Source organism: Corapipo altera, unplaced genomic scaffold (genome assembly GCF_003945725.1).
Source record: "Corapipo altera isolate COAL_440 unplaced genomic scaffold, ASM394572v1 121, whole genome shotgun sequence".
Classification (NCBI taxonomy): Eukaryota; Metazoa; Chordata; class Aves; order Passeriformes; family Pipridae; genus Corapipo; species Corapipo altera.
In genome coordinates this window covers 40,654-51,079 of record NW_020885131.1, presented here as the reverse complement: position 1 = coordinate 51,079, position 10,426 = coordinate 40,654, and the positions used below count along the sequence as shown (strand labels likewise).

Below are 10,426 nucleotides of genomic sequence, written 5' to 3'. Positions count from 1 at the left end.
GGGTCAGCAGTGCCACAGGGGGGACAGGGCATGGGGGGACAGGGCACGGGGTCAGAAGTGCCACAGGGGGCGACAGGGTGTGGGGGGACAGGGTGTGGGGTCAGCGGTGCCATGGGGGGAACAGGGCATGGGGGGACAAGGCACAGTCAGCAGTGCCATGGGGGGACAGGGCATGGGGGGACAGGGTGTGGCATCAGCAGTGCCACGGGGGACAGGGCATGGGGGGACAGGGTACAGGGTCAGTGGTGCCAAAGGGGGGTCAGAGTATGGGATCTGGGGTACTGGGGTGGCACCACACAGGTGTCCAAGCACAGGGGTCAGTGACACTGCACAGGGGCCTGGGTGTGAAGGTCAGTGGTGTTGTGCAGGGGTCTGGAGAGCAGGGGTCAGTGGCACTGCCCAGGGTCAGGGGACACCCCATCCCCACAGCTCCAGGACCCCGTCCCTCACCGAACCCAACCCCAGGGACACTCACATCGTCCAGGCTCTTGGTGACATCGGGCTTGTCAGGGTCTCCACAGGAGGCCATCAGCTCCACACCCAGGCTGCCCAGCGTGTCCAGCTCACCCTGCAGGGCATCGATCTCCTCCCGCAGCGCCTGCACGTGGCACGGGGGTCAGGGCTGCCCGTGCTGGGGGGCTGCCCAGGCCCCGGCGCTGCCCCCCAGGCCCCCGCCCCAGTCGTACCTGCATGGTGCGCAGCCGCGTGCGGATGGCCTCGGGCTCCCCGCCGGCCTCCTCCAGCCCCAGCACCAGCTGCTGGGTGTCACTGAGTGCCAGGGCCAGCTCGGACAGGCCGTGCCAGAAGCGCTCGGCCAGCGCCAGCAGCTCCCGCAGCCACCGCTCCTGCTCCTGACAGCGGCCCCGCAGGGACCCCCACTGTGCCAGCAGCTGCTCCGTGCGCTCCTGGATCCCTGCGGGCACGGGGGGCAGGGATCAGAGGGCTCTGAGGGACCCGGCACCCCCACACAGCCCCGACAGGGACACAGACCTGCCGGCAGGGCCGTGCCCACCCCTCTGTGCCGATACCTCTGGCCACGGCGTCGGAGCCGACTGCCTTCATGGTGGCCAGCAGCTCTCCGCCCTGCGCCTGGACGCCCTCCAGGGCCACCCCCAGCTTCTCCAGCTCGCCCAGGGCCAGGCTGTTCTCCCGGATCTGCTCCCGCAGGTGGGCTGCGTCCCCGCGGACGGGGGGCTGGCTCTGCAGCCGGCTCTGCAGCCGCTCCAGGCACTCCAGCAGAAGGTCCATGCGCTCTGTCAGCTGAGGACCGGCCCAGTCACTCGAGGGGACGCCCCTGGGGACGCCCCCGCCCCCGGTGCCAGCCCCGTACCTGGCTGTATCGCGGCAGGGCGTCCTCCAGCAGAGCCGCTGCCTGGCGCACGCACTCGCGGATGCAGCCGTACTGCTCCTCGGCCTCCTGCCAGCGCCGCTGGAACGGGGCTCCCTGCTCCGGGCTCAGCTCCACCAGCTGTGCTGACACGCGCTGAAGCTTCCCCACCAGCGGCCGGTGCTCGGCGATGGCCTCCCGCAGGCTCTGGGGGCGAGGGGCAGCCGTGGGGCCACGCTGGGGGTGGCACGTGCCCCACGGGGGTTCATCCCACGGGGGTTCATCCCACGGGGCCATGTGCCGGTGCACCCTGGCGCTGCTCCCAGCGGGCTGATGCCCATCGGGTGCCCCAGCTCGGTGGGCCCCCCGGTGATGCCGCCTCATCCCATCACCTCCCCACTCCCAACCCCGCGGGACAGCCGAGCACGTCCCTCCGTGTCCCTGCCCCCGTCCCCGCCTGCACCTGCAGCAGCGCCTGCTGCTCCTTGAAGGCCTCGTAGCTGATGGCGTTGGGGGAGAGCTGCACCCCCAGGGCCTGCGTCTCCTCCAGCCAGGGCAGCAGCTCCTCGAGTGCCTCGGAGAACTGGGTGAGCAGGGACTGGGCGTGCTCCAGCTGCACGGCACAGGCGCCGCTGCGCAGGGACAGCTGCTCCGTGCGCTCCCGCAGCGCCTGCACCGACGGCTGTGGGGACGGGGGGGTCACTGGATGGCTGGGGGTGTGGGGCACGGCCATCCCCAAGCGCTGGCAGCGTCCCCTCTGGCAACCCCCCCGACTGACCTGGAGGCGCTGCCGCAGGGGCTCGGGGCAGCAGCGCAGCAGTGGGTCTGAGATCCCCAGCAGACGCTCAACCAGGCCCCGGCAGTGCAGGACCTCAGCAGAGAGCAGCTGGAACGGAGCAGCGGGTGGGTGCCAGGTCCTGGGGGTCAGTGCAGGGCCCAGCGGAATGGGGACGCCGAGCTGGTGTCCCCTGGGACCCCTGGGCACCGCTGCGGACCCACCTTCTGCTCGGAGAGCTGCGAGCCGAGAGCCTCAGAGTCCAGCTGCACGCGGCCGATCTCCTCCAGCCGCTTGCCCAGCCCGGTCACACGGGCAAGCTGGGACTCCAGCACCTGCTCAAACTATGGCAGAGGGGCAGATGTCAGCCGGGCAGAGTGGGCACACACCGGGGCGGCCGCTCCAGGACAGAGACTCAACATTGTCACAGTCCCACAGGACTGTCTCCCACAACCCAGAGTATCCCACCCAGACCCAACTCCACCACCTCTCGCTGCAGAGAGATGCCAGGAATGGTAAAGGGAGGCAGAGGGTGACAGTCCCCGAAGTGCCACGTCCCACACCTTCTCCCTGTCACCGGTGCTGACTGGGGGCTCCTGGCCGTCATCCTGGTTCTCCCGCTTGCCCAGCTCCTTCTCCATGCGGCCCAGCCACAGCGCCAGGTCCTCAGGGGCTGTGCCCAGGCGGGACGAGGCCTCCAGGGTCTGCCCCAGCCGGTGTGCGGTGTCGGTGCTGCTCTGGCCCACGATGAGGTACCGCATCCTCAGCGACTCCATCTTCTCCTGCACCAGCTGGGCCTCCTCCCCTGCGGCCACACCACACCGGCATCAGAGCCTCTGTGCCAGCATTCCCAGGCGTGGGATCAGCCAGACCAACAGCTTCCATCGCTGTGATGGTCACTCTGTCCTGACCTTTCTCCTCTCCTGCTGCTCCCAGAGCTGGATCTGGCCCCTTATCCCACTGCCAGCAAAATCTACCTTCCCAGCTTCCCCTCATCATCTCTGCACCCTGTCCCACCACGGCCTTGACCCCCAGGCTCTGCCCTGGCCTCTCTCCATCCCATGGGATGCTGTGCCCCTTCACACCACCCCACAGCCCCCGGTGGGGAGCAGCACATTCCAAGGACCCCCAGTGCCCAGGGGTGCCATCCTTGGGCTGGGCTGCCGCACTCTGTGCTCATCTCATCCCACACCCCGCAGTCCCAACCCCGTGGCCGCCACTCCTGGCCATCACCACTCACCTGTCACCATCTCCAGGACCCGCTGCCCTCTCTCCAGGGCACTGTCCAGCTCTCCCAGCCGCCCACGGATCTCCTCACAGAGGGCCTGGGCAAGAAGCTCCCGTGGCAGTGACCGACAAAGATACAGGAGCTCACCCCGTGCCCACCCCGTGCCCACCCTGGCCCCACCTGGGTCTGCCGGTGGGCATCCTGCACGCGGCCAACGCAGCCATCGGTGCGCCAGAGCTGGGCCAGCTGTCGCTCCGTGGCACTGAGCCACTCCTGGAAGGCATCCACGGCCTCCTGGAAGCCCTGAGCTGCCGGCAGGATCCGCTCCAGGTGACCGTACCTGTGTCGGGAGGGCTGGGTGAGCCCGGGGCTGACAGTCTCCGAGGCCAAGGTCCCAGCCAGGAAAGCCCCCTCTCCCCCACACCAGGGTCCCCATGCCCTGGGACTCCCAAGGAGAGGGACACGGCAAGGCCAGTGTCCCCAGACAGGGACCTGCAGGAAGGGCCTCATGCAAGACTGGCTGCAGAGCCTCAGACCCGCTGCCCCTGTGCAGCCCTGGCACGTGGGATGGGGATGGTTCCTCTGCTGTGGTGGCCCCGATGCCAGTGGGGCAGGGCACACAAGGACATCGGGGTGTCGTGGTGACACGGCTTGTGAGGACACCAGTGGCCAGAGCCTGTGCCTGCCTGGTGACAAGAGCCTGGACCCTGACCCACCTGGCCTCAGCCTCCTGCATCAGCTTGTCCCACCTCTCCCCGAGGTCGGAGAGGCTGGCACCGCCCTCGGGTGCCGCCGTGCCGGAGCCGTGCGCCGTCGGTCTGTCCTGCAGGACGAGCTCCACGCGCGGCCTCCGCTCCTCCAGCAGCCGCTTCAGGAGCTGCAAGGCAGGGGGGGCACCGCGCTGGGCCGGGGACCCCGCCCGCCCCCGCGGCCTTGGCACAGCCCCGGGCAGCGGCTCCAACCCCGGCCCCCTAATCCCCGGCCGGAGCGCGTGGGCGGGACGCGCCGGCCGGCCCTGCTGACCTTCTGCTCCTCCAGCTGCGCCTTCGCCACCTTCGCCTCCGCCGACGGCGGCTTCTGGTTGCTCACCAGCTCCTCCATGTCGGCCACCCAGGCCAGCAGCCGCTCCAGCGTCTCCTGGCCCCGCTCCGCGCCTGCCACCTCCTCTGGGACAGGGACGGCCCGCGGGGGCACCTGTGGGGGGAGAGGTGGCTGAGCCGCCCAGGTGGGCGGGCAGTGGGGCTGGGCTGCGACCCCACACCGTGCCCTGCCCGGGAGGTGACGCCGGGGACGGTGGGACCCTGCCCAGCCCATGGGGTCCTCCCCGGCGTCCCTCGCTGGGCTCTCCAAAGCAGGGGCTGCGCGCCGCGCATCGTTTGGACCCCTCTGGACACGCGATCCTCGCCAGCCGCGAGAAGAGGGAGCTCCCTGTCCTATGGCACCGGGCTGGGTGTCCAGCACTGGGGGTGCCACCAGCACCAGGGCACAGACCTCGGTGACCCCGCACGAGCCCCGGCCATGGGAGAGGAAGGCCAAGAGTCGCTGCCGAGAGACCCGTGCCAGAGGGCAGCCCCGTGGCGCGGGGTTGGCACAGCGTCCTCCCGGCGGGGGTCCCTGCCCGGCAGTCACCTCGGTGGCATCCGCATGTCCGGCGCCGCCGGCGGCAGCGAGCTCCCCCACACGCTCCGTCAGCACGGTGACCGTCCGGGTGACCACGGGCTCGCCGCCCTTTTCTCCCGCCGGATACTCGGTCACTTCCACGATCTCCGTCACGATGGTCTCGGTCACCTCCGTCACCTCCGTCACTTCCCGCGTGGTGACAGGTTTCCAGGACCAGGTGCTGCGGGGGACGCTGGCCCGGGGGGGCGTCCAGGCTGCGCCCCCCGCCTGCCCCTTCACCGGAACGCCGGCCGTGCCCCCGTTCTGCACCGCCACCTCGGACTGGCTGCGCCTCAGCACCGGGCTGCCCGGCCGGCTCCGAACGGCACCGGGCACCGGGCTCCAGCCGTTCTCCACCGGCACCGGCGCCTTCTCCGGCAGCCCCGGCCAGGCCTCCGTGACGCCTCCAGCGGCCGGCTGCCCCTCATCCAGCCCCGGCTCCCGGCACGGCGGCTCCCGCAGGAGCTCCTCCGGCCGCCGGCTCTTCTCGCCCAGGCAGCTGGGCCGGCTCACCGAGTTCCCCATGGCGCGGGCGCCGGGCCCCCGCCTCAAATCCCGGCCTGCAACGAGCCAGGGGACGCGCGTTGCCGGGGCCACCGCGGGGCCCGGGTCACCCCTCCCGCCCCCCGCGCTGCCGGGTCTGCCTGACCTCCCGCTCCGGCGCCGGGGCGTTCTGGCCCCGCAGCAAAGGGCTGCCGAGAGCCGGGGCACAGGGAAGGAGGGACGGGACGCTGACCGTCACTGGGGCCCGGCGGAGGGAGGAGACCCCGCCAGGCAGTGCCCGGGGTGCCCGTCCTGTGCGTCTCGGCAGCAGACGCGGCAGTGGCGGCAGCGCCAGGCACCGGGGACAGGCAGATGCTCCCGCCCTGCGTCGCCTTGTGCCGTTGGATTAACGAGGGCGGCGGAGCCGGGAGAGAGGAGCATCTGTCCGGGGGAACGGGGGGCTGGGAGTGGTCGGGGGCGGCCGGGGGCACCCACCGGCCGGCAGGCAGGCAGGGGGCAGGCGGGGGACAGGCAGAGGACGGGCAGGTGGCCTCCCACCCTGCCAGCACTGCCGCAGCCATAAATCCCCCAGCGTGACCCGGCAGGACCCTCCCCCGGCAGCCCCCCTGCCAGCCCCCCCTGCCGCAGCCGCAGCGCTCCCGGTCCCCGGCCCTCCGGCTCGGCCCCGGGCACACGCCCCTGTGCACGTGTGTAAACACACCCCCCCACACGCGTGTACACGCACACACACTCCCACACATATGCACACACACGTGTGTACACGCACACACTCACACGTGTGTGCGCACACCCCGACATGCAGACCCCGCGCTCCCGTGCGGGGGGCAGCGGCAGGACCCCCGCGCCTTGGTGAACCGTGACATGAAACACACCTGTGGCAGCCCCGCACACGCGTGGGGAGCGCACGTGCACCCACGCGCACCCGCCCTGGCCGTGTGCCCCGGGGCGTCCCGGCCGTGGGCACCGAGCCCCCACGCGCGGCCCGACACGCCGTGAAACGCGCCACGGGCACGGGCCCCGCGCGCGGTCCCCGCACACACTCACACCCACGGCGGGGTCCCGACACTCGCACCCCCGCGGGTGCAGTCCCGCGGGGCATCGCACACCCCCATCGCCCCCCCCGTGTGTCGGGGTGCCTTGGGACCGCACGAGTCGGGGGGCCAGGACGCGGGGTGACTCGGGGGGGACACCTCTCCGCGCCCCTGCCTCGGGGGTGCTGCGGGGACACAGACCCCGCCCGGCCACGCGCACCCCGCGCTCCCGGACCCGCGTGAAACGCCCGCCCCACACTCACCCCTGCGCGGCTCCGGGTGTCCATGGGGCCGGGCCGGGGCCGCCGCCGCCGCCGTTACCGGCCGGGGGGGGGCCCGGCCTGTGCGAGGGAGCGGGGCGGGGGCAGCGGGGTGGCTCGGTCCCCGTTACCGCCGCCCCGGCCCCGCCGCCGCCGCCTTTGTGCGCCGCGCCCGCGGCGCGGGGGGAGCGTAGAGAGCGGGGGGCACCGGCGAGGACCTTCGCACCGGCCCCGGCCCCGGCCCGGCTCGGCGGGGCTGGTCTGACCCCGGACACGCCGCCCCCCCCGTTAACCCTCCGGGCGCCGATCGCCGCCGTTACCGGGGAAACCCCCGGGGCCCCGCAGCCATCCCGCGGGGGAGGGGCGGCGCCGGCCCACCGCCCACCCCGCGCCGCCCGGGGGGGCGACACCCCGCACGGGCACCGCCACCGGCACCGGCACCTGCTCCGCCACCGCACTGACACCGGCACCGGCACCGGCCGCCACCCGCACCGGCACCAGCACTGGCACCTGCCCCTGTCCCTGCAGCATTACAGACACCAGCACCTTCCCCGGCACCAGCACTTGCCCCTGCACCAACCCCGACACTTACAGCAGCTGCCACCGGCACCGACACCGGCATCAGCACCGACACCGGTACCGGCACCGACACCTGCACCGACACCGGCACTGACACTGACACCGGCACCGACACTGGTACCGACACCGGCACCTGCCCCCCCTGCACCGACAGCGGCACCGACACCTCCCCGCGGTGTCACAGCCCCTCCAGCTCCGGGGTTGCACCCCCGGGAGCACTGACCTCCGGCCGTGGCCCCCGGCTCCAGCCCCAGGCAGTGGATGCCTTGGTCACCCGGGGGTTCGGCCCGTTCCTCGGGGCTCTGCGGGTGCGGGGGCTTCTGAGCCAGAGGCTGGGGGGACTCAGTGAAGCAGGGCTGGGCTGGGGAGGCTCAGTGAAGCAAGGCACAGCTGGGGGGCCCAGGCTGGGCCGCCGAGATGGTGTGGCGAAGCCCACCCTGAAAGCCGGGGTGCTGTAAACCTGGGGCTCCGGGACACCTCCCCGCTGCCACCCTGGGTGCTGAAGGAATCCGGGGGCCAGCTGCTCCTGCCCGCAGTGTAAACCCCCTCCCCACCCTGCCCAGACCCAGCTCCGCGGCCCCCCCAGCCAGCGAGAGCCCCCCAGGGCGGGGGTCCTGCCACACGGTGCTGCACGGGTGGCCCTCGCTGGGCCCCGGGAGCCGGGGGGCCGCTGCCGGCGCGTCGGCCACGCTGATGGATGGGGCTGCTCGGGGTCCCCTGGGAGCGGCGGGCGGCGGGGCCGGGGGCTTTGTCTGCTGCCAGAGACGCTGCCGGGAATTAGCATCTGCCAGGGCCTCGGCGGCTCCACACCGTCCTGTGGTGGCTCCGCACCATCTTCCCCACCCGGCTCTGGAACCTTCCACTGCTGGCACCGAGCGGCCCAGCGTGGGGTTGAGCCCCACGGCACCCCGGGCACCCCACGGCACCCCACGGGTCCCAGCCGGGACCCACCGGGCAGGACCTGGGCGAGGGGTGACGATCCGCCTTGCTGCCCGCCGGCAGCTCGCCCGGCACGCTCCGCAGCCCCAGGTACCGGGCTCGGGGTGGCACGGGCGCCCCGGGCAGGGGAGCCCGGCGCGGGGCACCGGGCGGGAGCGGTCGGCTGGAATCCGCAGCCTCAGATCCCGGGAGCCGGGTGGGTTTCTGCGCGGCCTCGGCTTTGTCTGCGCCGGGGCCGGGATGAATGGCCCTTTCAGTTTGTGCCGTCATGTGTGCCGAGGGAGCCCGTGTGCCGGCCAGGCCCCGAACAAAAGGAGCCGGCGAGGGGCTGCGCGCGGGGCGGCGAGGAGGGGCCGCCGGCAGCCCCCACCGCGCTGCTCCCGCTGCGGCTCCGCGCCCGGGCGGGGGCACAGCGGCTCCCGGCAGCACCGCACAGCCCGTGCGGGGCCGCACAACCCTCGTGCACGGCCTCACACCCCGCTCACAGCCGCGCCTCCCGTGCACGGGCAGTCGTGCCCGGAGCCGCAGCTGAGCCCGGGGCAGTCGGTGACCCTGTGGCCAGCAGGGCTCCGACGCAGTGATGCTGCGGGTACCGGTAGGGCGACGGGGCCCGCGGGCTCCGAGCCAGCGGCACCGTCAGGCCGAGGAGCAGGAGCCGGGGACGGACGGCCTGACTCGTGTGGACGAGCCCAGGGGTCTCCCAGCCGGCCGTGGGGCTGTGCCGAAGGGTCTCCCAGCCGGCTATGGCCGGGCACTCTCTTGCCTTCCAGGGACTAAGACCTCACCGGCCTCGGTACAGACGTGAGCTGGTCCTGCCCAGCTCCCCGCGACCCGGCCGCAGCCCAGGGCCAGACGTTACCTGCGGGGCCGAGCCGGGCTCCGGCAGCGTCGGCAGCCGCTTCTCCACTGCGTCCAGCCAGTGCCGCAGGGCCAGCAGCTGCTCCTGCACCTCCAGCCTCCGTTCTGACCGCGGCCGGGCTCTGCGGAAAGAGTGGGGACACTAATACAGAGGGGGGGACGTGGCTGCTGTCCCCCCCTGCCCACACCACGCCGAGCCCCGGCCTCGCCGCGCACTCACAGCAGACCCTGCCAAGGGCGTCCCGGCTGTGTCCGTTCCCACCCTGCTCTCCCCGGCAAAGCCGAACCGCGCCCTCCCCATCCCGGCGCCGACCCAGACCCCCCGGCGGTGCGGGTTCCCCCCAGCTGCCCCATCACGGTGTAGACAGCCAGGTACACTCGCAGGCCCCGACACGACGTGCTCGGCGGTGCCCGGCGGTGCCCGTACCTCTCCATCTCCTCCCCTTCCGCTGATGACCCCTCCACGCTCTCCCCGGCGAGCCCGGTGTCCCCCGCAGTGCGGTGCATCTGCAGGGAGAGCAGAGGGACGGTGGGGACGGGACACCAGGACTCGGCAGAGGACGGGGCTCCACAACCTTCCCCCCTGGAACACCACTGCGGAGGTCTTGGAGTGTCGCTGTGTTTCCCCAGGGACGGCCCGTCCTCACCAGCCGGGGCAGAGCTCCCCTGTCCGAGACCTCCGACGTCTGTCCTCGCTCCAGCCGCCACCGGTACCTGCGGGGTTTGGCTCTGCTCCGGCTCCTCTGCGTTCCTGCAGCGCTCCCCAAATTCCCGACCCTTTTTCACCCGGGATCGCTCCCAGATCTCACTCTGCCACCCCTTGGGCTCCGTCTGGCCCCCAGTGTCCCTACACCTGCTCTGTGCACTGCAGAGCCAACGGTCCGGCCCCTGGCTGAGCCCAAACCAAGCCACGACAAAGTGACCCACGGCAAATTGACCCACGGCAAACTGAACAATGGAAAACTGATCCGCGACAAACGGATCCGTGGAAAATCCGCTGCACTGACACCCACACCAGCCACTGCCGGCTCCGGTGCTGCGAGCACGGGCGCTTTGCTGCAACATGTGGGATGAGACACCGAGATCTAAAACCCAGTAACGCCCCGGCACGGGTACAGGGACCGGGCACGAACAGGGAGCGGCTGCTCCTCGCCCCTGCGGAGAGTGGGGCTGGCGGGAGGGATCCCACCGCACCCGCTCCCAAGGCTGAGGGCGATGCTGCTCCCGAGAGCGCAGGGAGCCCTGCAATTAACTGGTCGTTAACCC

At 72.2% G+C, this 10,426-nt stretch overlaps 1 protein-coding gene across 1 annotated transcript in view; it reads right to left on the bottom strand.

Annotated features, from left to right (window-relative positions):
• The window catches only part of LOC113960459 (microtubule-actin cross-linking factor 1, isoforms 1/2/3/5-like), a 24,611-nt gene extending 15,398 nt beyond the window's left edge, over positions 1-9,213 (bottom strand). The window contains exons 1-14 of the mRNA XM_027670055.1: positions 9,162-9,213; positions 4,960-5,549; positions 4,354-4,524; positions 4,047-4,207; positions 3,511-3,670; positions 3,343-3,427; positions 2,666-2,907; positions 2,327-2,446; positions 2,106-2,213; positions 1,791-2,009; positions 1,331-1,534; positions 1,029-1,260; positions 687-913; positions 476-598 (exon numbers count right to left, since the gene is read on the bottom strand). Of these exons, the coding sequence (XP_027525856.1) occupies positions 476-598; positions 687-913; positions 1,029-1,260; positions 1,331-1,534; positions 1,791-2,009; positions 2,106-2,213; positions 2,327-2,446; positions 2,666-2,907; positions 3,343-3,427; positions 3,511-3,670; positions 4,047-4,207; positions 4,354-4,524; positions 4,960-5,514 (2,607 nt within the window). The 5' untranslated portion in view covers positions 5,515-5,549; positions 9,162-9,213. The remainder of the gene's footprint in view (positions 1-475; positions 599-686; positions 914-1,028; positions 1,261-1,330; positions 1,535-1,790; positions 2,010-2,105; positions 2,214-2,326; positions 2,447-2,665; positions 2,908-3,342; positions 3,428-3,510; positions 3,671-4,046; positions 4,208-4,353; positions 4,525-4,959; positions 5,550-9,161) is intronic.
• Between the last annotated feature and the right edge of the window lie 1,213 nt (positions 9,214-10,426).